General features: G+C 59.0%; 3 protein-coding genes across 14 annotated transcripts; 2 read left to right on the top strand and 1 right to left on the bottom strand.

The window, feature by feature from the left end:
* The first annotated feature begins 32 nt into the window (after window positions 1-32).
* Window positions 33-15,574, top strand: fmnl3 (formin-like 3). Of its 7 annotated transcripts, XR_008413031.1 has the most exons (28): window positions 33-280; window positions 4,622-4,705; window positions 4,762-4,842; window positions 4,905-4,981; window positions 5,582-5,665; window positions 5,789-5,917; window positions 6,197-6,305; window positions 6,366-6,442; window positions 6,507-6,600; window positions 6,745-6,819; window positions 7,221-7,331; window positions 7,413-7,562; window positions 7,858-7,959; window positions 8,018-8,339; window positions 8,599-8,685; window positions 8,755-8,879; window positions 8,936-9,138; window positions 9,203-9,506; window positions 9,571-9,651; window positions 9,753-9,882; window positions 9,946-10,106; window positions 10,167-10,268; window positions 10,466-10,558; window positions 10,619-10,748; window positions 11,005-11,114; window positions 11,485-11,530; window positions 12,010-12,959; window positions 13,050-15,572. XR_008413031.1 is itself a non-coding variant. In XM_053850546.1 (26 exons), exons 1-26 carry the CDS (start codon window positions 167-169, stop codon window positions 12,038-12,040), a joined length of 3,102 nt encoding a protein of 1,033 aa, XP_053706521.1. In that variant the 5' UTR covers window positions 33-166; the 3' UTR covers window positions 12,041-15,570. The 7 variants fall into 7 exon arrangements, 3 of the variants coding, with proteins under 3 accessions (XP_053706521.1, XP_053706520.1, XP_053706522.1); XR_008413032.1 differs by having other exon boundaries at window positions 10,634-10,748; window positions 12,010-15,574; XR_008413030.1 differs by having other exon boundaries at window positions 12,010-15,571.
* dnajc22 (DnaJ (Hsp40) homolog, subfamily C, member 22) lies at window positions 13,634-19,401 on the bottom strand. Of its 5 annotated transcripts, XM_053850558.1 has the most exons (7): window positions 17,294-17,320; window positions 17,085-17,202; window positions 16,478-16,529; window positions 16,345-16,416; window positions 15,868-16,275; window positions 15,524-15,808; window positions 13,634-15,459 (listed from the first exon to the last, which is right to left on the bottom strand). In XM_053850558.1, the coding sequence occupies exons 3-7, from the start codon at window positions 16,512-16,514 to the stop codon at window positions 14,804-14,806; spliced, it is 1,458 nt and encodes a 485-aa protein (XP_053706533.1). In that variant the 5' UTR covers window positions 16,515-16,529; window positions 17,085-17,202; window positions 17,294-17,320; the 3' UTR covers window positions 13,634-14,803. The 5 variants fall into 5 exon arrangements, with proteins under 5 accessions (XP_053706533.1, XP_053706532.1, XP_053706531.1 ...); XM_053850557.1 differs by having other exon boundaries at window positions 13,635-15,459; window positions 17,085-17,665; XM_053850556.1 differs by lacking the exons at window positions 16,345-16,416; window positions 16,478-16,529 and having other exon boundaries at window positions 13,635-15,459; window positions 17,085-17,665.
* Window positions 16,446-26,743, top strand: lmbr1l (limb development membrane protein 1-like). Of its 2 annotated transcripts, XM_053850563.1 has the most exons (18): window positions 16,448-19,594; window positions 19,749-20,017; window positions 21,400-21,484; window positions 22,153-22,186; window positions 22,883-23,022; window positions 23,639-23,742; window positions 23,818-23,941; window positions 24,007-24,075; window positions 24,140-24,204; window positions 24,272-24,344; window positions 24,430-24,516; window positions 24,579-24,655; window positions 24,717-24,794; window positions 24,855-24,928; window positions 24,999-25,089; window positions 25,164-25,230; window positions 25,305-25,466; window positions 25,883-26,743. In XM_053850563.1, the coding sequence occupies exons 2-18, from the start codon at window positions 19,955-19,957 to the stop codon at window positions 25,966-25,968; spliced, it is 1,479 nt and encodes a 492-aa protein (XP_053706538.1). In that variant the 5' UTR covers window positions 16,448-19,594; window positions 19,749-19,954; the 3' UTR covers window positions 25,969-26,743. The 2 variants fall into 2 exon arrangements, with proteins under 2 accessions (XP_053706539.1, XP_053706538.1); XM_053850564.1 differs by lacking the exon at window positions 22,153-22,186 and having other exon boundaries at window positions 16,446-19,594.
* The last annotated feature ends 113 nt before the right edge of the window (window positions 26,744-26,856 follow it).

Raw genomic sequence — 26,856 nt, 5'->3', positions numbered from 1 at the left:
CCTCGCAAGCCTGTGGGCGGGGTGAGTGTGAAAGCGCGGCCAGTGAGCGCTGGGCGCCACAGACGCAGACCAGAGGTCGCTGGCGGAGCCGCTGTTCAGTGGTGGGCTGCGCCGTGCCGCTCACCCGGAGGTGCGCAGCAGCTGCTGGGAGTCTGCGCCGGACTCCATGGGGAACATCGAGAGTGCGGACGGCCGGTCCGACACCAGGCATCACGGCGTGCCTCTCAAGGTGCCGATGCCGGAGCCGGCCGAACTGGAGGAGAAGTTCGCCGACGTCCTGGTGAGTTGAGCTCCTTCCTGGTGGGAGGGAGAGGCCGCTCGGTACTTTGTTTTCACCGACAACTTTGTTTTCATTGACATTCCTCGCGCTTCCAGTCCATTACGCGCTGCGAGTGGTTCTGACCCGCCCCCTCATCCTGCCTGCCCCCCCCACCTCCGCTCTTTTGTCTCACCACGGAGTTTGTGGATCTGGTTTAGCTATAGTTGTGAGGACCATGTCTTGGAAGCACACCGACTTGTGAGGACATTTGCTCTGTGGGCTGACAAGACGAAGCCTCAACTTCAAACTGACGGGCTCATTATAACTGGGTTTCACAGTCCTGGTTCAGGTGAGGTTCAGGGCGAGGGTCCGGGGAAAGCACGACAGGTCCCCACGAGGATAGAAGGGACAGACCCGAGTGTGTGAGCGAGGCTCCTGGATGACCGCCGGCTGTGACGTCACGCACCGACAGAAAGGTTCCGCTCCAGAAGGGTTGTGTGTGGTTGGCTTGGTCCACTTGTGTTGCCCTGTGGAGCAGGAGTCGTGACGTGAAATGAACTGGCGATGAAGCCGTGACCTCGACCGTGGGGGCCCGCGTGGTCACCTCCGCCTCCGGTTGAGTGTGTTGGCGTGTCGTTGATCCTTCACTGAAGTGCCAGGTGACCTCAGGTGAAGAGGTCGGTGCGGACTGGACCGACGGCTCCCCTGTTCTGGAAGTAGGACACAGTCCGTCGCGTGTCAAGTCGTCCCGCTGCAAGACAACATTTTCTGAATTCGTCGTCTCTCTGTGCGCCCACGTGTTGAGCTCTGGGGGCGCTGAGTCACCGGGACGTCCCATCTGTGGGTGAACGTTCCAGTGACGTGGCGAGAACGGTGGCGTTCTATTTTGACTCCATTGTGCTTGTGTGGTGGGAACCAGACATCGGAGGAGCTCTTCTGTGACGGTGTCAGGAGAACCTTCCAGGGCCCACTGGTCCAGCGACCTGTTCGCCCTGACAGGTTTGTGACGGGACCACACTGAGCAGAAGATCGGAAACGCTTCTGTGAGTCCCAACACAGCTCGACAGGATCAACAACCTGTGGCTCAACTGTTGGTAGCTGGAGGACGTTTTCACTCCTCCAACTGTCACTCACACACACACACCGAGGTCCTGACAGACAGTCAAGTTCCTCCATCACACCGACAGATGCAAGGCGTCTCGCTTCACTCAGCTGCACAGGAAGCCCCAGTTTTGGTTGCAGTCTCGACCGCAAACCATCACCAGCAAGTGAGTCCTCGCAAACATCATGCAGTGACGGGGGCGCTGAGGGACAGAGGTGCAGCCAGGCAGCAGGGGCGCGAGCGAGGTGGACCTGCACATGTGGCCGCTCGAACCCTTGGGATAAGTGTGGGTTTCAGTTCCAGCTCAGGCCGCCGAGGAGCCTCCTTCACCGAGTGATTAGGTCCAGCCCAGCAGAGGAGGAGGGTTCTGCTGGCAGGAGCGAGACTCGACACCGGACGGGCGGAGCCTGGGAGGACAGACAGGACCTTCCCCTGCCCTCGTCGCTGATGGCTGCAGCAGCCGTGGAGCTGCAAATGTGCTGGAGTCATCGGAACCGCGTCTGATTCCTGTGGCTGGAAACATTCCGCCGCCGCTTGGGTTTCAGTGGGACGCCGATGGACTCTGGACTGAGATGTTGTGAAGCAACGGTGATGCTTGTGAGCTGCAGTGGGATCCTCCTCCAAAGATTCCTGTGGTGGAGAACAGACTCCAGCGCGTCTCTCACACACACGTCTGAGTCAGCCTCAAGTTCTGCTGAAGCTGGAGCCAGATGTGGAAGGGAAGGAGCAAACCAGCAGCACAAGTGTCAGATTGCCCAGGTTTATTTTCCTCAGGCGAGCGAGGCGGCGAGTCAGGCGCAGGAGGAGCGTGAGCCTGCTGGGCCTCTGCTGATGGTGGAGGACCAACCCCATGATGCTCACTGTCTGAGCCTGTGTCAGCGGCGCTCACGAGTGTGTGTGTGTGTGTGTTGTGCTTCTATCTCTGTGAGAACCTGAATGAGTTTTTCTTCCACCCGGGCAGGACGGTTTGGCCGGTCCTCACTTGGTTAAGGGTTAAAACGACAAGGTAGCGGCGCTGTTTGTTTGGAGACAAAGGCGACGTCTGGCCATTTGTTTTCGGTGTAGGCATGATGTCAATGACGGTCCCCACTAAGACAGAAAACGCTGCGCTGCAGGCACCTGAGCGTCCTGGGTGAGACGCTGTTGATTCAGAGCGGGGGCCTCGTCCCTCACTGCCTTTGTGCCTCACCACAGTCGCTTGCATATTCGTGTCAGATCCGGTTCCACTGACGGCTCGCTCCGTCGGCCTGGACTGCGCTCCGCTGCAGAGCACAACTGGGCCACGCCGCTCTCCCAAACATCAGGCCCGCTGAGAGGAACCTCTGTGACTTGGACCTGACCTTTGACCTGGTGCGCCTGACATCACATCCTGTTTCATTGAGTTATTGAAGTCGACTGGCATTCCTGACATTCCGGACCTCGGCTCGGCTGCTCCAAACAGGACGTCCGCTTCCCTGAAGGCTTGGTTGTCCCAGGGAGAACGGTCCCAGTCTCCCTGCCTGAACTGTGGAAGTGTTTTGTGATGTTTCAGTCTGTCTCTGCTTGGCAGCTCATCTGCTGACCTCAAGAGACGTCTCAGGTCGTCTTCATGTGAGCGCTGGCACGGTGCCCCCTGCCCTCTGGGCTCAATGTCATGTTGATCATTTGGGGCTATGTTAGCACTTCAACTACGTTAGCAAGATGGCTGCGTCAGCACACCGGCTATGTTAGCCTGTCGGTGACGTTAGCACACCTGCAGTGCTTGGAATTTGGGTCTGAACTTGAGAAGCTGTCAATCAAAGTGGAGCTCCAACTTTAGCTGCAGTTTCCGCTGAGATAACAAGTCCACGTGACCCGCAGTGGAGTTTCTCCTCCGTGGGCAGAAGAACAGCGACACCTGCAGAACAGAGCGCATGTTTGCAGCAGGAGGGCGGCGCTCTTGAGCCCGCCGCTGCTGTGTTTGGGACCGTTGGAGCTGTGAGACCCACCAGGAGATGAGTCAGTGGTGAGGAGGGCAGAGGTTCCGCACCTGCTCCCCTCACTGGCTGCTTCAGGTGTTGGAGCCCTGACAACAATGACAGCTGTAGTTTGAGAAGCTGTTCGTCCGGTTCTGAGTCTGCTCTGGAAACCACCACAGGGGAAAAGTGGCCGGTCCCACCCTCGATTGTCTGAAGGTTCCGAGGGAGAAAAATCGCTGTGATGTGAAGGAAAACAGCGTTTCGTGGTTTGTCCTGTGGTGGGTGGAACCGCGCTCGCTGGCGTCCCTCCTGCCGTCGCCAACAGGAAGCGTGGGAGAGATGCTATCTCAGTGGGAGAAAGCCTCATGAAATTAGGCGAGTCAACCTAGCCACATCGTCTGACCAGAACCAAACGCACGGCTCGGTATTGGGCCTGAGGGAGAAACTCTGATCTGTGTTCTCCAGTTTCTGAGCAGCACGTGCTCAGTGAGTGAGGGAGTGTGTACCTGGTCCATCCTTACTTGTGAGGACCTTATGCCTTTGTGGGGACCATTGGGTCGGACCCTACAAAGGCTTCAATCTGAGGGTTCAAAATAACTATAAGTGGGTTTCACTTTGGTTGAGTGTCCTGGCTGAGGTTAGTGTGTGAGGAATGGGTGATGCCAATGCGAGGTCCTCACAAGGATAGAGAGACAAACATATGTCTGTGACATGGTTGCGATGAAGGTGGGCGTGTGAGTAGCAGACGGCGCAGGAACACTTCGGTGTGGCGGGTCTCAAGCCGTGTGACTTCACACTAAGTCCCATGAAGTGAAGGACACACGCACCAGCTGGTCCTGCCCTCCACATTCCTGCTGCACATCTGGAGCTCAGCTGGATGTCAACATCTGGAGGCTTCTGCCGGAGCACATTGACTCGTGTGCTCGCTGTACGACGCACGCTGCAGTTGACATTGTTGTCCTGACCTGGTGAACCTGCAGCAGGTTGTCCGCTGTCGCCCCTCAGGGCACGGGTCGCCATGGTAACCAAAGGACTTGCTCGCAGGGTGTTGGAGGTTCGGGCGTCTCAGAGGAAGGCTGAGCTGGCAAACGTCGGTCTTCTTGCTAAGCCGCCTTCTCTTAAGGCGTGCGGCCTGAGTGCTGAAGGATGGAGACCATCTCCTGAGGAAGGAAGTGAGGTCATAGGTCAGTCTGACATGGGCGCGGCGGGACGCTTCCTGAGGACGCCAGCGAGCCATGCTGTTGCCCTCCATTCATCCTGTCTTCCCTTCTGGGAGTTAAAAACATGCCAGTGATCTTGGTGGCACCACACTTGCCTCTGCAGAACTCCATGAACCTCCCTCCCGACAAGGCTCGCCTCCTCCGCCAGTATGACAACGAGAAGAAGTGGGACCTGATCTGTGACCAGGTGAGTCTGGCGTCTACAGGTGAAGGCCGTCATGTGACTCTTGCCCTGGTCCTCAGGAGAGATTCCAGGTGAAGAATCCTCCGCACACATACATCCAGAAGATCCGGGGCTACCTGGACCCGGGCGTCACGCGGAAGGTGAGTGAGTGCGCTCGCGTGGAGCCACCTGAACCGCCGACTCTTCTCTCTGTGTCTCATAGAAGTTCCGCCGGAGAGTTGAGGAGTCCACCAAGGTCCTGCGGGAGCTGGAGATCTCTCTGAGGACCAACCACATCGGGTAAGACCCGCTGCATGGACAGACTCTCGCCCTTGACTCCTCAGAACTTGCGGAAGTGGCGTGAGTGTTGTTGGCTCCCCTGCCTGCCTCCCAGCCAGTCCTCCTGGTGCCCAGATGGAAGCCATTGTGCTGCCTGCTCCTCCGCGCGGTGCAGCAGAAAGCTTTGTTGTAGCAACCCGGCAGAAGGCAGAGACCTCTGGTGCCGAGCTCTGGAGGATCAGAGAAACACACTGACCTTCAGTGGACCTGCTCCAGAGCCGGACCTTGCCTCCCAAACCTGACTGTGTGTGAGAGAGGCTGAGTGAGAGGTGAGGAAGAGGAGTCAGGAAACTTGCCTCCCTCTCTCCTCTTCCCCGTCCTCCTCCCTTCTCACCGTCTGACCCAGTTGTGTGTCATCTGCAGCAGCTTTGCACAACTATATTGGGAACCTTTTCCCCAAATCCAGTCCAGGCAGGGGCTCAGTGGGACCAGAGGGGAGCGGTGGAACAAGTTCTGGTCTGCCTGGTCACCTTCTGGGGTGATGTCTTTGGATTGGTGGCAAGACAGACGGGACTTTGTTGTGCTGCTTGTCTTGGTTTTCTGACCCGGTGCTGTTCACAGGTGGGTGAGGGAGTTCATCAACGATGAGAACCGAGGCCTGGACGTGCTGGTGGAGTACCTCTCCTTCGCCCAGTTCGCTGTCATGTGAGTAGGACGGTGGTCCCGCCCAAGAGCTGCTGCACGCTCTGCTGCTGAGGCCCAACGGACCCGCGTCCGCCCTTGCTGCCGCCGCTCATGTCACTGCTCCGGCTTCTGTCTGTGGCTCAGGTTTGACTTTGAGGGCTGGCAGAATGGCAAGGACAGCTACCTGGAAAAGGCCACGGCCTGGAGCAGCTCCATGGAGGACCTGCATGGCACGGCCACTCTGCTCCGCTCCGCTCTGCGCCCTGCGCGCCGGTACGTGCCGCTGCCTGGCGCCCTCTGCTGCTCAGCGGGAAACACAACGGGAGTCGGGATCATAAATCAATATGTTCAAACGGGTTTGACTTGGGGGCGGAGCTAGCGAGCTGTCAGGAAGACCTGACCTCAGTGGTCCATTGGAAGTCATGATTCTGAGGTTTGGAGGTTTCACAGATGGAGAGGTGACTGACAGGTAACGGCAGGCTGAAGGACGCGAGTGGCGACCTGGGCTCACGTGGCGGCGCTCGCGTCTCTGACGTCGCTCTCATCTCACAGCCACGGCTCCGTCTCCGGCAACAGATCCATCAAGAACTCACGGCTGGTGGGCCAGAAGGAGGACGTGCACGTGTGCATCATGTGCCTGCGGGCCATCATGAACTACCAGGTGCGGCGGCTGCCGGCCCACTGAGGTTTCTGCCAGCTAACGTGTGCCCGTGTACCGCAGTACGGCTTCAACATGGTCATGTCTCACGCCCACGCCGTCAACCAGATCGCCCTCAGCCTCAACAACAGGAGCCCTCGGTGAGACCCGGACCTGGACTTGAGCCTGCTGGCAGCTGGGCTCAACTCCTCCTCTTCTGTTCAGGACCAAAGCTCTGGTGCTGGAGCTGCTGGCGGCCGTCTGCCTGGTGCGAGGCGGACACGAGATCATCCTGTCTGCCTTCGACAACTTCAAGGAGGTGGGCGTCACAAACCCCTGTCCTGACCCGGCCTTCTTCGTCCTCCCATGTCTCCGATGAGCACGGTCTTATTGCGATGACCTGAGAGGACGCGCCCCCCGGCCCCATGTGATCAGCATGCTCACAGGTGTGTTCAATCTTCAGGTGTGTCAGGAGAAGCGTCGCTTCGATAGGCTGATGGATTATTTCTGCAGTGAGGAGGGAAACATCGACTTCATGGTGAGTTCAAGTCCTGCTCCGGCTGCTGGATGCATTGACATGACACGGGCCAGTGGCAGCATTATGACCAGCAGTGTTCAGGCTCTGCAGCTGTGATCTCATGAGGTCACAGACCATCACAGCACCACCTGCTGTCCTGCCACACAACCTGTGTGGGTCGGTACATGGATTGACCTTGTCCTTGTGTGGACCAGTCTTTGACAAGCTATTGATCTTATGAGGATTTGATTTTGGCCGGACCTCACAGAGTTTTGAGGGTGAAAACGTCAAACTAACCGGCTCTAGGTGTGGTTCAGGGTCCTGGCTGAGGTGAGCCATTTGTTTTGGACAGTTGAGGTGAGAGGCTGGGGAAAGCGTTATGGCAAGGAGAGGTCCTCACAAAGAGAGATGTGTGTGTTCAGGTGGCATGCATGCAGTTCATCAACATCGTGGTCCACTCAGTGGAGGACATGAACTTCAGAGTCCACCTGCAGTACGAGTTCACCAAGCTGGGTCTGGACGACTACCTGGAGGTGAGCCGGGATCAGAACCGGGCCGCGGGTCGCTGGCTCTGATGCCTCTGATGGCTCTGATGGCTTGGCTCTCTCTGGCAGAAATGCAAACACACCGAGAGCGACAAGCTGTCGGTGCAGATCCAGGCCTACCTGGACAACGTGTTTGATGTGGGGGGTCTGCTGGAGGACGCCGAGACCAAGAACGCGGCGCTGGAGAAGGTGGACGAGCTGGAGGAGCACCTGTCCCACGTAAGTGCCCCGCCCACACTGAGGCGATCACAGCGGCGCCTGCAGTGTCATGACAGGGTCCAACAGTCTGGATATTGTGCCCGGGTTCTTCTGCAAGATGGTGGGTGCTCTGACATCACCTCAGGAATTCCACAACAAGCTCCACTGTGCAACAGTGGAAGAATGGCGGGGGAGGAGGAGTGTGAACATTCTCCAAATCCCTGCAACCTTTCTCCAGAGAACTCTGATCTGGAGAGGCCCGCTGACTCAGCAGCTCTGACGGACAGCTTGGTGTTTGTGCTGCTCACCTCTGCAGGTGACTGAGAAGCTGCTGGAGGTGGAGAACGAGACCATCATGAAGGTCGCTGATCTGGAGAAGCTGCTGCTTCAGAAGGACAAAGATCTTCAGATCATCAGGGTGAGAGCACTGCCGCATTCCGGCTGACCGTGGAGCTGACGGAGCTCGCCCCCTGCAGGACACGTACGAGTCGACGAGCGTGCAGGTGACCACCCTGCGGCGGATGATCAAGGAGAAGGACGCCGCCTTCCAGCGCCACTTCAACATCGAGAGACGTCTGCTGGAGCTGGAGCAGCAGGGAACCATCCGCCTCACCAAGAAGGCGGACGGAGACATCGCCATAGAGCCGCTAGCCGGGGCCCCTCTGGGGGACCTCGGTCAGCTGCCTGGAGTCCCGCTGGCGCCACCAGCCGGGCACGACCCGGGTTCACCTTTGGCCTCTGAAGTACCGCCCCCTCTCCCACTGCCCCCGCCTCCTCCGCCCCTGCCCCCAGCTTCAGGTGAGTCTCACTGGTGCACAACATCAGCACCAGCGCCACCTATCTGCGGTCTCACCTGGTGGCTCGGAGGATTCGTGTACCTGTGCTCACTTGTGGGGACCGGGTGCCTCCATTTGAGCGTCAGAACTGGGTCATGATAACTGGGATTCAGTCCTGGTTCAGGTGATCCATGTGTTTTGGTGAAAGGGTTATGCCAGGTCCTCACAAGGATGGAGATACAAACGTGTGTGAGGCCTCACGCGCTTCACTGTGATCACAGGTCTGGGTGCGGCGGCTCCGCCCCCTCCCCTGGCTCCCCCACTGCCAGGCGCGTCTCCCTCCCTCGTCCTGAGCGTGGGACTCTCAGGTGCTGACTTCATGCCGTGCGTACGTTCGGGTCAATGAAAGCTCGTGCTGACATGTCGCACCCTCACAGCCATCCGAATCAAGAGACCCATCAAGACCAAGTTCCGGCTGCCAGTCTTCAACTGGACGGCGCTGAAGCCCAATCAGATCAACGGAACCGTGTTCAACGAGATCGACGACGAGCGCGTGCTGGAGGTGAGGCGGCGAGCTCACCGTCGCCACTGCTCTGCTCAACTTTCTGGTCGGTGCAGGAGCTGGACCTGGAGAAGTTCGAGGAGATGTTCAAGACCCGGGCTCAGGGTCCAGTGGTGGACCTGTCCTGCACCAAGAGCAAAGTGGCGCAGAAGGTGGTGAACAAGGTCACGCTGCTGGACCCCAACCGCTCCAAGAACCTGGCCATCACGCTGAGGAAGGCCAGCAAGAGCTCGGAGGAGATCTGCAGGGCCATCGAGAAGTACAGCCCGGGTGCCGGCCTTGGCGTCCCGCCGTGCTCTTCATCTTCCTCCTCCTGTGTCCAGGTTCGACCTGAAGGCCTTGCCCGTGGACTTCATGGAGTGTCTGATGCGCTTCCTGCCCACGGAGGCCGAGGTGAAGGTGTTGCGTCAGTACGAGCGCGAGCGGCGCCCGCTGGACCAGCTGGTGGAGGAGGACCGCTTCATGTTGCTCTTCAGTAAGATCGAGAGACTCACCCAGAGGATGAACATCATCACCTTCGTGGGGAACTTCGCGGACAACGTCAACATGCTCATGCCGCAGCTCAACGCCGTCATCGCCGCGTCCGTGTCCGTCAAGTCCTCGCCCAAGCTGAAGAGGATGCTGGAGGTGAGAGGCTGGGCTGCGTCTGCGTCTCAGCAGGTTGTTGACGCTCGGTGTGCTGGACCTGCAGATCATTCTGGCCCTGGGGAACTACATGAACAGCAGCAAGCGAGGCTGCGTGTACGGCTTCAAGCTCCAGAGCCTGGACCTGGTGGGTGACACGCCTGACAGGCGCAGCACGCCGTGATAACACTCCTGTATTTTGTGTCGGCGGGGTGCCATCCCAGTGATTCTCCTGTCTGTCCATCGCAGCTGCTGGACACCAAGTCCACCGACAGGAAGATGACTCTGCTCAACTACATCGCCCTGATTGTGAAGGAGAAGTACCCGGAGCTGACCAACTTCCACCTGGAGCTGCACTTTGTGGAGAAGGCTGCGGCAGGTGAGAAGATCCGCTGGGTCAGGGAGGCGCGGGGTGCGAGCGCTGAGCCGTGTGTGTGCGCAGTGTCGCTGGAGAACGTGCTGACGGACGTGCGGGAGCTGGCCAAGGGCATGGAGCTGATCCGCCGCGAGTGCAGCCTGCACGAGCACGCCGTGCTCAAGGCCTTCGTCCAGTCCAGTCAGGCCCAGCTGGAGCGGCTGCAGAAGGACGCCAGGACCGCAGAGGTAGCGGCCGGGCTCTGGCCGGGCCTCGCCAGGACTCACGTCTCTCTGTGCTCGCCGTAGGAAGCCTTCAACAGCGTGCTCAACTACTTTGGGGAAAGCGCCAAGACGACGCCGCCGTCCGTCTTCTTCCCCGTCTTCGTCCGCTTCGTCAAGTCCTACAAGGTGGGAGCCGGACCTCACCCCCCGCTGAGCGGACGTGCTGAGGCTCAATAACAGGAAGCAGCAGCTGCACGACACCCGTGCCCTTCCTGGCATTGTTCTGCTGAGACTGATGAGATGCTCCGAAGGAAACGGGCTCTCTGCGTCTCACACACACACGGTTCTGATGACCCGTCTCTCTCTCTCTCTCTCTCCGGCAGGAGGCGGTGGAGGAGAACGAGCAGGCCAAGAAGCAGGAGCAGCTGATGAGGGAGAAGCTGCTGGCTCAGGAGGCCAAGCAACTGGAGCCCAAGGTACCTGACCGGGTGGCTGAGTGGCAGACCCTGAGTCACTGCCTCACCTGTCCCCTGCAGGTGCAGGCGCAGAAGAAGAGGCAGCAGCAGCAGCAGCACGAGCTGATCGCAGAGCTGCGGCGGCGCCAGGCCAAAGACCACCGACCCGTCTACGAGGGCAAAGACGGAACCATCGAAGACATCATCACAGGTGGGCTGGGGGGAGCCGGGAGGAGACCCTGGAAGGTCCGGTCGACGTGAGGCTCTGGGGCGGAGCCCGGCGCCGGTTCAGCCCGTTGGGCTGCTCTCTCTCCGGTGCAGCTAGCTAACCTGTGTGGTCCTGCTTGGTCAACTGATGTGTCGTGGCGGGTGGTGTGGGAGCCAGTGGCGACGCTGGCTGGGAGCACGTGACGGCACAGACACGCACATGTAGCTGTGGTCTCAGGTGTGTGACCTCTCTCCCTCAGTGCTGAAGAGCGTGCCCTTCACCGCCCGCACTGCTAAACGCAGCTCGCGCTTCTTCTGCGACGCCCACCTCTGTGACGACGCCAGCTGCTAGCTCCCTCTTAACGCCAAGGTTGTCCCGGTGTCTTGTGTGTGACCCCGCCCCCTCCCCAGCATGCGGCTCACTCCCCACCTGTGCACTAACTGGCCTCACCCCCAGCAGCCAAAGCTCTTCTCTGATAGACCTAGCCTGAAGATCCAGTGAGACCATGTCGTCACTGGTGGTTCCTGCATGCATGCCATTGTGAACATAAACACCACCAGGTGTCGCTGGAATTCTCTCTGCATCTTGGCAGGTCTGCTGGGGAGGCTTCAGGCCGGAGTCTGTCGGAGACAGAGTTGTGGCTGGACTCTTGAGACTAACAGAGCGGTGGTGGTTTCCTGCTAACATCTCACTCTCTTCTCCACCTCCTCCTCCTCCTCCTCCTCCTTCTCCACTGCAGCGGGGATGAAGAGTCTGGACAGTCAGGTCTCCTCCGTTCAGCGAGGGTAAGAACAGGAGTCCAGCTCTGCTTCTGCAGACACGTGTGATGCTCGGAGCTCAGTGTCGCCCCCTACAGTCACACCATTATCACTGTCATCACCATCACCATCTTGTGCTGCATGTTGTCCTCTGCGATGTCGTGTTGTGCTCACTCACTCGGGCCCCTCGGACATGTGACACGGCTCACTGTTGCGCTCAGGCGCTGAGGCTTGGCCGGCGTGTCTGCGTCGTTGTGACATCTTCTCTGGGGCCACAGAGCGTCGCCTCACCAGGCTCTGCAGAAAGCTGAGGCAGTCGAGGAGCCTGCAGAGAAGCTCTGACCAACATGGTGTCACGAGTCAAGACCAGTCCGTTTGAGGACCTGGTCAAAAGTCAGGTCAAAGTCGAGGAGACGCTCTCTGGCCCCTGAAGCTCGTGTGGAGTGAGTGAAGTTGAGCGTGCTCTGTCGACGTCTCACCCGCCTCCCCTCCTCCCCCACTCACAGATCTGAGGAGTCAGCCTTTCCTGCGAGCTGACGCGCTGATGCGGAGCGGCTGGAAGAGACCCTGAACCACCTGAACCTGAGGCTGCAGAGGGCAGGACAGCGCCCCCTTGTGTTGGCCGGCTAATTTATTTATTTATGGGGGCCCAGTCCCACTCTGGAGCTGCAGGAGGACTCCAACGGACCACAGAGGGCACCGTAGACTGAGAGGCCTTCACATAAGGAAGAGGTGAAGTGGGGGGGAGCTTCTGCTGCCACGTTTGTCCGTGTTCTCTTTCCTCTCTTGTGCCGCTGCCAAACAGTGACCCTCGTACTTCCAGCCGCCCGCAACTTCCTCGTCCACATCTACCGCTGCGACGCAGGGAGCTGAGCGGAGGTGGTCACGTGATCGCGGCTCAGAGCTCTGACTCTGACACACAACCTGATGGCGTGGGGGGGCTCACTATTTGGCTCTGAAGCGTGCCTTTGTCTGCTGTGGAAGTGTGGTGGAGACGTCGTCCCGACTCTTGAGTCTTCACTGGAACCGAATGTCCAAGGGTCAATGCGTGACCTTTGACCAGACTGTGTCGGCTCCCGAGAGTCAAGGGACCTTCCTTTTGCTTTTATACCTTTGTACAAGCCAGACGTGCACTGGACGCATCGTTCCTGCCTGGGAGGGTGTCGATTAAAGTCAGATGTCACGTCAGTTGCTACTTTCACGCTCCTTTTACTGAAGACATGGGATGAAAAAGTGAAACGCCGACGCCCTTCAGTTACTCTGTTCAGCAGGGTGGCTTCATTCTTGGTCACCCGGCGCCCTCCAGTGGGTGTTGCGACGATCTTCGACCATTTCCGACCGCGAACAGGCTCGACGGTGTCCGCGTGTGCGTTTGGTCACGTGACAGACTGGCAGGTGCAGTTCCAAGTCATCTGTGACCCCTGTGACCTCCACCCGGGCCAGTCGCCAACGTTCTGTGAGTGAAGCCTCTTGTTCCAGTTGGAATATCGCAAGTGATTCTCCGACGTCTGCAGAACTACACTGACTACTTCCATTTCATTTCAAGTCTCTCCAGCTAAATCTTTAAGTGGTGAACACCTTGGCCACAGAACTCTGGGTGAACCATGTGAAGAGGTGAAAAGGCACTTCATTACAAGGTATTACCTTTCATGTACACGTAACACCGGACTTCCGACCGGGATCGGATCGGACATGGTCGAATGAATGAATTCAAACTAGCCGGCGCGAGGGTTACAGGTGCTACTGTAGCGGTGGATGGCTGTGTGAGAGTGAGGTGCTGTCGCACACGTGGCCAGATATTGGATGGAAAAAATCTGCTTCTGAATGTGAAAGAAAAACTGAAAAAAAGAAGTGTGAGAATTCCAATGTTAATTTGACTCTGCTCTCATGAGGGCCATGAATACAGGTGCTAGGTGTTGTTGGCTTCACAACAATCACGATCAATAAGCTTGTTTGAAAATCTTAATTCCATTCTATTACTTCCGGTGGGCTGCGAGGCATTTTAAACTTCACATCAAGTGGGGAAACTGGCCTCTGAAAAGTGGAGATCTGGTGTCTGTGGCGTGGATGTTCTGACGCTTGTAGCTGTGCAGGGGAACTGGCTGCCCCCAGGAAGATCCTGCACGGTTTCATGCAGAAAGGCAACCAACGTGAACAAGAACTGCAACTTTATTGAGGGTAAGAAGAGCTGAGAGGTTCAGGGGCAGACATTTGCAGGAAAGCGACTGGAGCATTGAAAGAATGAGGCAGTTGAACATGGTTTGAGGTAAAAGTGTTTTGTCATTCACCAAAGATCCCCACGCCTGCCCTGATCACCTGACCATTGGCTTTTGAAGTGCGGTCTGCCAATCAACGTGTGAAAGTATGACGCGGCGAGGACAATGGACGCTCGCACTCAAGCCACTGCACTGTAGCGATAAGGTACCCAGGTGCTGCGGAGAAGCAGGAGGTCACATTCACGTGAGAAGATTTTGGACTACAGCTGAGTCAATGACACGCAGGAAGCAAAGGAACCAGCACGAGAAGTAGCCTCAGAGAAGTGCTGCGTCCACCCGTGTGGCCAGAAGATGCAAACTGGTCAAGAGCAAAATCACAAAAATACAACAACAAATATCCAACATTCAGTCCGACCTCGCAGCGAGGAGCAGCATGGGAGTTGGTTGTTGGTTGGGTTTGGAGCGCTGCGCTCACTCTAGCATCTGGAGCTCCAGACTGGCCCAGTGGCCCGGGCTTTAGCCTTTCCGCCGTCTTCCCGCCCACATGTCTCCCAGGGCTTGTGAGAAGTGACCATCAAAGTCTTGTTCAGTGCACCCACACAGGGCTGCAGCTCGGGGAACTGGACTGGTGCAGGTGAGCAGAGGGTGCGGTCCAAGCCCCGCTCCATGAGGCACCACCAGCGCAGGTTCGGGCGTCTCATCGCCCGCTGGTGTAAACGTGTGGTCCTGCAGCAGTGTTAAGGCAATCCGACAGAAGCTCCTCCCACACTCCCGAGGCACAAGTGCGTGTAGTGCTGACCCGACTCACCGAAGCAGGACCGTGTAAACGAGCATTTCAAACTGAGAGAACCCTGGTCCGTCAGGCGAAATGCGCCACTGACTTCTCCGCCGAGGCAGAACCGTGACGCCGGGTGAAGATGCTCCTGCTCTTCATCTCCCTCCTCCTCTTCCTCCGCACTGAAGGCACTTTGGGGCGAAGCTGTGTTTCGCAGACCAACTGGGCTGGCTTTCGCTCATCACAGCCGCTTCATCAGTGACACGACTAGAGAAGGGCTCGCCGCTGGCCTGGGACTGACGCCAGAGCTCAGCCCACCAGGTGCTCGCCGCGGCAGATGTGCGAGGAAAACTGGTAGCGGTCCTGGCTGCGGTGGCCGCAGATGTTGCACTCGAAGGGCTGTCGGTAACCATGGCAACCCATGTGGATGGTGAACATGACGTGATCCAGAAAGAGGATGCGGCAGTGGCGGCAGTGGAAGGAGCGAAGCGCCTGGCCGTCGGCGTCTAACACCTGAACCGCCTCCCGGGAGGTCCTCCTCACCATCGCTGCGGGAGCCGGGCAGGCTCTGGCCCAGTCAGGGTCCAGGTCCTTGGTCTGGAGGGGGCTGGAAGTGGAATGGTTTCCGGAGGGCGCCGGGGCTCGAAGGCGGAGGTGCTGGTTGTTTGAGGTACTGGTTGGGACCGTAGCCCTTGTGCTCTGCTCCTCGGGCGCGCTCTCTGTGTCGGTGGAGTCTGGACATCCGTTGGGTGAGGGGTCATCCCGGCCCTCGGCCAGCTCAAGTCCGCCATGAGGAGGACCTTGAAGGGAGGAGTTGCTGACGAAGGTGGGATGCAGCTGACCTCTGGAGCCCGGCAAGTGTCTGGCCACCAGCCCTGTCCAGTCCCCGGACTCCGGCTCCTTCTCCGAGCCAGACGACAGCTCATAAGGTGCTTCAGGTGTGTCCAAGTCCATCTGCTTCTCAGCTGCGGGCACACAAAGACAGGGCAGAGGGGGCACTGGAGAGGCAGAGAACAAGCAATGACTCACCAGAAAACTTCTGTGGTGTGGAGCGCTTTCGTTTGGTGAGGCTGAGGCCCAGTCTGTCCGCCGAGCTGGAGGGCTGCGGTGCAGGTCTGCTCTGGGACTCGGCTGCCACCTCCTCAGCTGCTGTGCCGCAGCCGTGTTGTGTGGGCGGAGCCGCGTCTCCCAGCTTCTGGTTCTTGGGGGTGCAGCTGTGGCAGCGCTGCTGATGCTCCTCCAGGGTGCCCTGCTGCTTGTAGCTGCGACTGCAGATGCTGCATTTGAAGGGCTTTCCCACCGCCAGGGAAGACACTGGAACCGAGCACAGAGGAGCTGTGACGGCGCCTCGCCCTGGCGGCCGCCTCACTCACCTGCGTGCGTGCGGAGGTGTCCTGCCAGAGCGTCCCTGCGGCGACAAGCGTAGCTGCAGACGGGGCACTTGAAGGGCTTCTCTCCGGAGTGCAGCTTGATGTGACGCAGCAGGTTTCCCTTCTGAGTGAAGGAGGCGCCGCACTGGCTGCACTGGAAGGGCCTCTCGCCCGTGTGGCTGCGCTTGTGCACCATCAGAACGTTGGGTCCGATGCAGATCATCCCGCAGACCTCGCACTGAAGCTTCCCGCCGGGCAGCCGGACGGCTCCCGCCGAGGCTGGGCCGTACACGGCTGCTCGCCGCTCTCCGCTCTCCGCCTCATCGGGGGCCACCTCCAGGGACGGGCCCCGCTCGCCGGGCCGCGGGGCACCAGGCCACTCGTCCTCACTGCACAGCTCCACGTTGATGGCTGCAAGACAGGAGGCGACGTCATTTCCTGTCAACCTTTCGGGCGACCGACAGCACCACTCTTGCTGACCACTGGCGCAGCGGCAGATCGGAGACGACGCTGAGCCGCAGAGGGGATCCCTGGAGGGTTCTGGGCCTAGACCTGGAGAGCGCAGGTGGAGTTAGAGCTGCTCAGAAGCTGGGGCGGTGGAGTCAGACCCAACCTGCGGCGTATGAACGTCCATGGTGGTCAGCACTCATCCTCTCACCAGAAAGCTGAAGGAGAAGAAGAGTGACTCATGACTCGAAGGGTCACGGCAGCCTCGGTGACCCGGCCCTGTTTCTCTCTCCGTGTGACGCCAAGCCGTCGGACACCTGTTGCTGCGCCAGCTGCTGGCTGGTTGTGACCCACATCGTGGTGAACCAACATCCGTTCACATCCGGCCTGAAGTGGACTTGGAAATGGTGACGTCATGAGCGCCCAGGAGACGACCGAAAGAGGGCGAGACGCTGCCTCTAATGGAAGCGGAGGAGGCGGAGACAGAGAGCGAGGAGCGACAGACGGGATGGAGAGCAGCGCAACAGGCGGCCGCGGAAGACGCGCCGGTCACTCGGGGTCATGACGGCAGAAGCGTACCGGCGCCGGTCGCTCTCTCCAGCGAGCGGTTCCTCTGTCAACGGCACCAGACACCGACGAGCCTCCCGCGCGCACCACCACCGCCAGCCGGCCCGAGCCGTTGCTATGGCAGCAGACCTCACGACAAACAAGTCCCAAACCCGCCGAGCGCGGACCGCGGGTGGCGAGATGCAGCCGCCGGTCCCGAACCTCACCTGGTCTGGAGTCCTCGGCTCCCGCTACTGCTCCGGGTGGACCTTGGTTTTCCCCGGCGACGACAGCATCTCCGGGGTTGGTTCTACCTGGGAATCCCAAACAACTTCCGGGCCCATGCTGGGATACAGACAGAACCATCGTCGGCAGGATTGTCGAGCGCATCGATGCGTGTCAGCCGCTGGACCCAGTGACCCGAACCACAACTCACTGTCGTCTGCGCTGAGCGTCGGGCTCCTCCGGAGCGCCATGCTTCTCGTCTCACGACGCTCACGTGACCCCGCTGGGGTGTCAGTGGTCTCTTCGAGCCCAACCAGGAATGCGCGCCATCACGCCCTCGCTCTCCTGTCGACCACCTCCGAAGGAACCTGAGCAGCTTCGTCACGGTTTTTAATACTGTCGGACTGTCATCCCTGCGACAGCTTCCCTGGACGGAAACTCGCAGGTCACGCTGGATTCATGATCCCAGCTGGGTCCTGAAGTCACGTGACTGTCTGGTCTGACCACGAGATGGCAGCAAAGTGCTTCGAAATGTGGCTGACGCCACTGGCGCCCCCTGCCGGACGGAGTCAGGCGCGGTCAGTTGAAGCTGCGCGCGCGGTGTCGTCGGACCAGGATCTGGTAGGCGTCGTGGAGCTTGACGAACATGGCTTCGGCCTGGAGGCTGGGGTTGTGGTCGGGGTGCCAGGTCTTGGCCAGCTCTCGGTAGCTGCGGCTGATTTCCTCCAGGGTGGCGTCCGCATCCAAAGACAGGACCTGCGGCAGAGAGGTCACGTGACTGTTCAACAATGCCTCATCGTGACCTCTGACCTGCAGCGCCTCCAGCTCCCTGTGGCTGTACTGTCTGAGCAGCAGTTCCAGGACTTTCCTCCAGGCCTCCGGGTAGTAGCCCCCTCCGGTCAGGACGCTCAGGATCCGGTACGGAATGAGCAGGACGTGCTCCGTCATGCCCTTCAGCCAGGGCAGGAACCAGAAGGCGTCCAGCAGCGCCGCCAGGCACTCGGACAGGCAGTGCAGCGTCGCGGTGGTGTTGTGGAAGACGCAGTAAGCCAGTGGAGCGGAGAAGGCCAGCCAAGCCAGAGCCAGCCGGTAGAGTCTGGGACCTGGACAGGATCACAGACTTGAGTCGCTCCGCAGGGAGGGCGAGGGCTCTGCTCTGGCCACGCGGCTCACTCACCGAGGCGCTGAGAGGTGGCCGGCGCCCGTTTGACCCTGCAGTGCCGAGCGGCCGTGACGGCGGCGGCCAGGCTGATGGGGAGGGGGGACAGGGTGCTGCCGTAGAAGATCGGAGATGTGATGAGGCAGGCGATCAAGGTCTTCTGCAGGTCGGAGGTCTGCTGGCCCACGGTGGACACCAGGTGAACCCCGGCCCCCACGCTCAGAGGCAGAACCATCAGGTCGAAGAAGCGGAGGGAGCCGAGTCCCATCAGAGCCACGCTGCCGAAATACATCCCGACACACACCTGACCCACAAACCGGACGGGGCCCACGGAGGGGGGCCTGTCTGGGCCTGACCCGTTGGCTTGGCTCACGTAAGCGGGGAGACGAAGGGCGTCCCGGAGCCAGCCCACGCCGAAGCCGCCCAGAGTGAGCATCCACAGGAGCGCGTGGCTGTCCCGCCTCAGGTACAGGTGCTGAAGACCCAGGGGACCCCCCAGCGCCCACAGGACGTAGGCCACCAGCAGGCTCTTCATCTGAGGGTCTGCTGCCTGCCCGGCAGCCTTCAGGAGACAGGTGGTCTGTCGCTCTCTGGTTGTACCTCGTGTGGCCGACTCCGGCGGCGAGCGACTTCACTGTCACTGCCACGCCTTTTGACTGCTCTCTGTCGAGTCGGGTCGCGGGCTGCTCCGGTCTGTTCAGTCCTGTCTGTCCCTCAGCGCTTCATAAATTCTCCTGTCCGCCACAGACACGTCACCAAATCAAACACAGGCAGCACCTTGCTGGTCACGTGACCTTGAACCCGTGAACCCAGCCAGCGTTAGAGCAACGCGGCAAAACGCAGCGACCGCTCCTGGGTAATGTCGCGTGATGTCGCCAGCGGGCTATCGTCTTGCTTCTCCCTCGCCTCTGCTCCAGGACGTCATGGTTCCACAGTGTCTCCGGATGATCTGCCGCTGAAGGCCGGCGCGCTGCCACGGCAGATGGACTTTGGATGGTGACAGATAACAAACACTCAGCTGCGGTGGGAAGGCTGCTCGACAGGAGCCGCCCCTTTTTGACTTGGACAGTATCTTGAGCTCCTTTTCACCAAATTCTCTTCAGATGAACGACGGCGATGACCCTGCGGGCCACAGAGCCACACGCACAGGGGATGTGCTCCACTGTGTCGTCTCAGGAATGACGGGCGTTTGCCCTCAAACTGTCACTCACGTCACAGGTGGCGCAACGTGCAGGACCAGAATCACTCTCGCGACCCAAGGTTCGGAAGGCGAGGGTGTTGGTTGATCTACTGCGGTGAGGATCAGCTTGCTCCTGAGGACATTTGGCTGATCACAACTGGGTCTCGGTTCAGGTCAGTCATGCGTTCGGTGTGACGGTTCGGTTCAGGGGGAGAGGCTGGGGAAAGGGCTATGGCCATGAGAGGTCCCCACAAGCGTGTGCGCGCGTGCCCTGCGGAGCGACACCCGTGCGTGAATGTTAACCACGAACATGTTCTGCTTCGACAGGTGCCGCGCCTGAGGCGCTCCAGGCCACGCCCCCTTGCCGAACCCCGCCTCGTCAGCTAAGCACCGCCCGCGCGCTTAGCCCCGCCCGCCTCCCCAGTCCACGACAGTTCGCTCCTCAGACTCTCCCGGGAGCCCGGAGGTGGCCCGGCTCTAAACCCTGCGGCCGGTGTGCCGTCGACTCCGCGGTCCTGGGATGGTTCCGCAAGATGGAAACGGACGACGTGTCGGTGAGAGAGCAACTGTTCCACAACCGCGTCCGGGAGACCATCGTGAGTGACCTGCACACACTTCTCTCGGCTCTGTCTGTCTGTCTGTGTGTGTGTGTGCGCGCGTGTCGCTCTCCTCAGCGGCGTTAGTTTCAGGCCCCGAACCCACTGTAGTGGATCCGACCTCCACCCCGTGACTCTTCACCATGAGACCAGACAGTGAGAGTCCGCGCGCGTCCAGCCTGCTGGTGGACCTGAGGTGGGGTCTGTCGTGACAGGCGCGTGCATGAGGTCGCTGCGTGTTGTGTGGTGACAGAAGAGTGGGTCAGAGGTCAGGGGACGGGGGTCCTCCTCCTGGGTCAGGACGGTTTGACTGAAAGGGTGTCGATCAGAAAGAGGTGGGCGGAAGGGTCAGCGCTCCTGATGCAGCTCACTGTTGTCATCGGTCCGAGGGTCGCTTGCTGGTCATTCAGAACCAAAGTCATGGTGAGGAGCTGCTGTCTGTTGCGTCAGCTCTGTGTGAACTTCAGACCTCCACAGTGGAGAAGTGACAACAGGGCTGTTGCTTGTGAACTTTGACCTGCTTAGGTGAGACTCCTGGCGTGTCAGGATGGTTGTTTCCAGCCGGTGCAGACTGCCGTGTCATCATGTGTCGGGCATCAAACCAAGCGGCAGTCGTGACTCTGAATGCGCTTCTTTTCTCAAAGTGGCTTTCAGCTCATGCTATTAGCAGAGGAGGCGCTGGCTGGAACCTCAAACCTCCGACCCAGCCCTCCTCCGGCGCCTGCTGACATGGCTCAGCGTCAGGTCAGGAGGACACCAGCCCTGCTGAGGTGGCTGATGTCACGTCCCGCCGAAACCTGTCCCAGCGAACCTGCCTTTTGTTTGTGTGCTGGCGTCATGAGGAGCATTATATCCGTGTCGTCCCTCTGCTATGTTGCTGACGTCCTTGAGGATTCCACTGCTGACAAGGCACGGCCATGCTGTTGAAGTTTTAGCTTTGAGCTGGGCCGCCTGATTCAGACGCCCCCCTAGCTGGGGGCCTGGTTGCAGCCCTCGTCCTGGCGCTCTGACCGCGAGTGAAGGAGGCGGGTGACTGAGGTGTCCCTCCACAGTGGTGACACAGGCCTGATGTGGTGCCGAGGTTGTCAGGAAGCTGCTTCCATAGCTGGCTCACAGAAGGAGAGTCCCATGTGAGCTGCAGCCGTCTGGACAGCATGTGGTGCTGACCCGCTTTCTCAGCACTCTTAATCCCCCCCCTCCTGTGTTGTTGTCCTCCCTCCCTCTGGCCCTTAATCTGCTGCCTCCTCCATGTGCTCGTTCATTCCGCGGCATGCCTGTTGTTGTGGTGAAGGTTGAGCCTGGCTCACGAGCACCCGGGCGCCGTTCGACACCGACCTGCACAGACTCACACGCTGACGGTTTCCTCCCCGCTTTGCCTGCAGATCTGCGTGCTTCTGTTCTCCTGCCTCTACATGGTCTGCTACCTGGTGCTCACACACTTCCGGAAGACGGCGGAGTTTGTCACAGGTGGGTGCACGCCGGCGCTGACAGGAAAATCGCGGCTTGGGTTTGGAGTTGTGGGGATGTTGTTTTGCTTTTATGAGGCGTCACACTTGTGTAACAGGGTTTCAGGAAGTGCAGCCCGCGCTGCTTCTAGACTGGATCAAGCCTCTGTGGTCAGGATCACACGGCTGGAGCAGATGCTTTCGTGAGGACCGTCCTAATCTGGTCCTGATGAGGGACTCCCAGCCACCCGCGGGTCTTCTGAGGACCATGGTCTGACCTGCTCTGAGTCTTCAGTCTTGACTCTCGTGGCTCAGCCCCACTCTTCTCCACTGGCTGGAGTTTGGGCCTGCTCCCCATGTGAGCAACCTCTGGCAGGAAGTGGGTCAGAACCGGTTCTTATTTCAAGAGTGAACACGTTTGTGCCGCCGTGACAGAGATGTTGTTTTTGGACTGCAGCGTGCACATTCACGGGCAGGTCACGTGACCCAGCTCTGCTGTCAGTCGCAGCCTCCTCGCTCAGATGAAATGAATTCCTTCATTCATGAGCCGCTGAAGGCAGAGCCACTCCAGCTTCTTGTTTGCTTTCACTCAAGATTCCTGAACACAGTGTTCCGAACCCGCTTGTGCTCAGCCAGCGACCTGCTCCTGCAGCTGGAACAGGTGTCACCACTGTGTCTGCTCTCTTCCAGATGACACTGAAGATGCCACCGTCAACAAAATAGCGTGAGTCAAGTCCCGAAATCATGAACTGAGCTGCTGGAGTCTGTCACTCACTCTGTGTATGTGTGTGTGTGTGTGGGTGTGTGTGAACAAAACACTGTCTTCGTGGGGACCTTTTGCCAGTCCCCACAGGTCCAAACCTCAATTTCAAGCTTAAAACTTATTATAAGCTCATTATAAGTGGGTTCCAGTGTGGTTCAGAGCCCTGGTTCAGGTGAGCCATGTGTTTTGGAGGGTTCGGTTTAGGGGGAGAGGCTGGGGAAAGGGTGATGGCAATGAGAGACCTCACAAGGATAGGAATACTAACATGTGTGTGTGTGTGGCCTTGTTTATCCTACTTTGTTGACGCCAATTCTTGACCTAACTCTATGCTTGTGAGAACTGTATGACTTTGTGGGGACATTTGGCTGGACCCCACAAATCTGAGCCTCAATTTGAGAGTGAAGCCTTCCAAGTCACTGAGTCATGATCATCAGTGTGGTTCAGAGTCCTGGTTCAGGTGAGCCATGTGTTTTGGCTGGTGAGGTTGAGGGGGAGAGGCTGGGGGAAGGGTGATGGCCAGGAGAGGATAGATACCAACATGTGCGTCCTGCTGGTGCTCACTCTCACAGCTGCATCATCTTCAGCACCGCCGCTGTTGGGTTATGGTGAGGCTCAGCACCAGCTGTTCACCAGCCTCCTGCCTGCTTCTGCTTCCAGGTTGTGGCTCTGCACGTTCACGCTGTCAGTTGCCGTGTGTGCGGTCCTGCTCCTCCCCATCTCCATCCTCTCCAACGAGGTGCTGCTGTCCTTCCCCCAGAGCTACTACATGCAGTGGCTCAACGGCTCGCTGATCCACGGTAAAACCACAAGCAGTCCATCACAGACACAGTGTTTTTCAACCGACAGAGGGTCAGGTGAAATGACCCAGTGTCACCTCGTGTGTCCGGAGGCAGAGGCGGCGATATGATGCCATGAAGTCATGACAGTGAGAAGGTGTTGAGGAGATGATTCTTTCTCTCCATGTGAAGAGAGGAAGAATCACTGTTGTTATGAAGCAAGTTCAGGCAGAGAAGCCAAGGATTTGTCTGGAAACTACAGTCACATCATGCAAAAGAGAAGTGATCCCATCCAAACAGTGATTTCAAGTCAGTCAACACATCAATGAACCATGATCTATTGAGCCATATTGCCGCCTCTTTCTGGACACATGGGAAACAAAGACATCTTCTGCCATGTGTTTGTGCAAACAGCCTGGCAACAGAACAAGCCAGTGTCAGTAGCTGCAGTGTTTCACCAGTCAACAGGGAGTTTCTACAGGACTTGAAGCACCAGTGAGCTTTGGCCCAGGCTCCTGTGGTGCTGTCAACCAGGGTTTTGTCAATGAACCAAGGCGCCGTGGCCAGAGAGAGGGCGAAGAACCCTGCTCTGGAGCTGCTGACATCTGCTCCAGTCTGACCACTGTCTCTCCCATAGGTCTGTGGAACCTGGTTTTCCTCTTCTCCAACCTGTCGCTGGTCTTCCTCATGCCTTTTGCCTACTTCTTCACTGAGTCCGAGGGGTTCGTGGGCTCAAAGAAGGTACTGGCTCCAGTACTATTAGTTGGGTGTCAGCAGAGGAGGCCGCTGACCGAAGGAGGTGTGACGTGTGCGCAGGGCGTGATGGCTCGGGTCTACGAGGCCGTGGTGCTGCTGCTGCTCCTGGCTCTGCTTGTCATGGGCATTGTGTGGGTGGCCTCTGCTCTGCTCCACGACAACATGGCCCGGGAGAGTCTGTACGGTGGGTCGCCGGTGGTCCGCGCGCTCCCAGTGGCCGTGCACTTACCTTGCTGTCGTGACCTCCAGATCTGTGGGAGTACTACCTGCCGTACCTGTACTCGGGCAGCTCTCTGTTGGGAGTCCTGCTGCTTCTCCGTGAGTGAGCGTGTGGCTGCTCCGTGGGCCGCTCACAGCTCACGTCTCTCGTTGCTCTCGGCAGTGTGCACTCCGTTTGGCCTGTCCCGGATGTTCAGTGTGACGGGCCGCCTGCTGGTCAAACCTCGGGTGAGTGGCATCAGCGGCGGCTGTAGGAACGGCAGGGCCAAACCTGAGTTTTTGTCTGTCCTCTCAGCTGCTGGAGGATGTGGAGGACGCGCTGAGTTGCACCTCGTTTGAGGAGGATTCGCTCTCCAGAAAGCTTCACGGTAGGACGCGCAGCCTGTCAGAACGAGGTCCTCGGCCGGCTCCTCCATGAGCCCCTGTGGGACGACGTCTCTCGTCTCCCGTCAGGTGGGGAGTCGTCCTGCTGGGTGCGGCTGAGCGTGGAGGCCATGAAGAAGGAGCACCAGGCTGCTCGGAGCAAACGCATCGCACTGGGTGAGAGAAGCAGCGGGCGAGCAAGAGAACTCCTGTGTTGACCTGTGCGCCTCCCTGCTCAGAGACGCGGAGGAAAGCCTCGCTGTGGCAGCGGAACCTGGGCTACCCGCTGGCCATGCTGCTCCTCCTGGCGCTGACGGTGGGTGTTTGTGCGACGGCTGGTGTCGTGCAGCGCTCATCTGCATGTGTGCTGTGGTCAGGTGATGTGTGTGCTGACGGTCTGTGTCAACGTGCTGGAGCTGCTCTTGGATGAGACGGCTCTTCCCCGAGGGATGGAGGTGAGCGTCCACTGGGTGGTGCCGACGAGCCCCCTCCCTGACTCTTTTGCTGTGGCTCAGGACCCTCGCCTGGGGATGGCGTCCTTCTCCATGTTCGGCTCCCTGGGCGCTGCCGTCCAGGTGCTGCTCATCCTGTATCCTTGCTCACCGCGCCGTGCTTCTCGCCATCAGCGACTGTCCTCCACCTCCTTGACTTCCCTCCAGCTACCTGATGGTTTCGTCCGTCGTGGGCTTCTACAGCTCGCCCCTCTTCACCGGCCTGCTGCCTCGCGCTCAGGACACCAACCTCACACAGGTCAGGAGGAGGTCCGGCCTCAGCTCTCAGCTCAGCGCAGCACGCAGCTCACCTGCCTCTTTGTTGTCCTGCAGATGATCGGGAACTGCGTTTCCCTCTTGATCCTGAGCTCCGCACTTCCTGTTTTCTCCCGCACGCTCGGTGAGTCCTCCAGCATGTCGCCACCGGGGGGCGCTGGAGACCACCCTTTGATGTCGATGTGTCGCTTCTCTCAGGCATCACGCGCTTTGACCTGCTGGGAGACTTCGGCCGCTACAACTGGCTGGGGAACTTCTACGTGGTCTTCATGTATAACATGATGTTTGCTGGACTCACGTCCGCGTCCCTCATCAAGACGCTCACCTGGGCCGTGCAGAGAGAGCTCATCCGGGCCTTCGGTCAGTCCCCCTCCCCTTCCCTCTCCACCTGCGGAACTCTTCACCCCCTTCTGGGCCGGGATCAGGTCCCCCTCCTTCCTTGTGGCGCTCCGGCTGCTCGCCAGTCGCGTCCCTTTTCTTTACATCACAGGAATTTATAGTCAGTTATCCACATCATTTCCAATAGTTGCGTGCAGGGTAAGGGGGCAAGAAAGGTTGCTGCTGCAAACTGTGGAGCGGACTTCCTGAGGAGCACCGTGTCTCTTGGAGAGGCACCAACGTCCAGGACCTCCGCTCCACAGTTTGCAGCGAGCCAGGAGAGCAGCTGGCCATATGAGGCGCCGACTGGGCTCGTAGATCCATCCATAGATCCCCCCCCCCCACGACAGGTTAGCAGTTTGGATGTTTGTGTGAATGATTCCGCTCTTCTCCTGCAGGTCTCCACAAACTCCCGCTGACTGTGTCTCGCTCAACCGTCCCCTTCAGACTCCTGCTGGCCAGCGGACTCTCAAAGATCCACTGAGTGGAATGGTCAGTGGGGCGCTGCTCACTTCAGTCCTTCAGAGGTTTGACCGTTCTCTGGACTTGAGGACTAACTGAGGTACTACTGTGACCCCAAATCTGTGAGGCACGTGTCCAGGATTTCACCGCTCTTAGTGGTGCTGAGGCAACTGTCTCGATGGGGACTCTGATGGCAACGGCAGTCTCCGGTGAGAAGGACTCAGAGACCCGCCAGCAGGTCCAGGAGCCAGTGTCCCTCGGGGGTCTGGCTGTTGCCTGTCAAGCTGCTGCGGCAGAAACCACCAGACTGTGAATTCTTCTGTGGGAAACGTGCAATAATACGCCCAGGCGCACTGCCTGGGTCCTGAGGTTATTGGGGGGCGGGGGGTCCAGTCACCGGCGGGTCTGACTTTGAAGATGCTGAATCGGCAGCGCTGTTCATTTCTGTTTGATGTCTGAGGTCCAGTGCTGACCTCACCTGGAGTGTGGCACTGTTTTGACTGGAGTGCTGCTGCAGCAGCAGGTTGTCAGCCATCGTCGCGCGTGCGCGTGCGCGTGCGCAGGGTTCAGTGTTTCTCCACCATCCACGTTACGCGGCCTTCTCTTGCTTTTTGTTTTTTACTGCTGCGTTTTGTATCAGGTTCAGATCATTCCAACCTTTGAGGTCTCTGCCATGGTGCCGCCAGTGTTCTCACTTTTCCAAAGTGATGCTGTTGAAAAAAAAGCTCAATAGCTTGTTTTGTATTTTTGAAAGTGGTGCGTGCAGATGAGCAGAGCCAATAAAGCCGTCGTGTGTCGAGGTGTCTGATGTGGTGTGCGACCCTCCCCGCTTCACTTTCTTTCATCAGGGGCAGAAGAAAGAAGTGTTTTGGCTCTTCTGTCGTCGGCGTCCTGCTGCGACGCCACTACA

This window comes from Synchiropus splendidus, chromosome 18 (genome assembly GCF_027744825.2).
Source record: "Synchiropus splendidus isolate RoL2022-P1 chromosome 18, RoL_Sspl_1.0, whole genome shotgun sequence".
In the NCBI taxonomy this organism is placed as follows: Eukaryota; Metazoa; Chordata; class Actinopteri; order Syngnathiformes; family Callionymidae; genus Synchiropus; species Synchiropus splendidus.
Note: the sequence above shows the minus strand (reverse complement) of the source record. Positions and strands in the feature narration are given on the sequence as shown.

Coding starts and splice junctions, on each gene's coding strand:
- fmnl3 (XM_053850545.1), top strand. CDS start 167: ATGGGGAACATCGAGAGTGCGGACGGCCGGTCCGACACCAGGCATCAC. Junction 9,139..9,202: donor ATCTGCAGGGCCATCGAGAA/GTACAGCCCGGG, acceptor TCCTGTGTCCAG/GTTCGACCTGAAGGCCTTGC. Junction 9,652..9,752: donor AGCTCCAGAGCCTGGACCTG/GTGGGTGACACG, acceptor TGTCCATCGCAG/CTGCTGGACACCAAGTCCAC.
- dnajc22 (XM_053850556.1), bottom strand. CDS start 17,247: ATGCGCTCGACAATCCTGCCGACGATGGTTCTGTCTGTATCCCAGCAT. Junction 15,809..15,867: donor ACACCTCCGCACGCACGCAG/GTGAGTGAGGCG, acceptor GCTCGGTTCCAG/TGTCTTCCCTGGCGGTGGGA. Junction 15,460..15,523: donor CACACCACAGAAGTTTTCTG/GTGAGTCATTGC, acceptor GTGTGCCCGCAG/CTGAGAAGCAGATGGACTTG.
- lmbr1l (XM_053850563.1), top strand. CDS start 19,955: ATGGAAACGGACGACGTGTCGGTGAGAGAGCAACTGTTCCACAACCGC. Junction 20,018..21,399: donor ACCGCGTCCGGGAGACCATC/GTGAGTGACCTG, acceptor CTTTGCCTGCAG/ATCTGCGTGCTTCTGTTCTC. Junction 24,795..24,854: donor CTCTTCCCCGAGGGATGGAG/GTGAGCGTCCAC, acceptor GCTGTGGCTCAG/GACCCTCGCCTGGGGATGGC.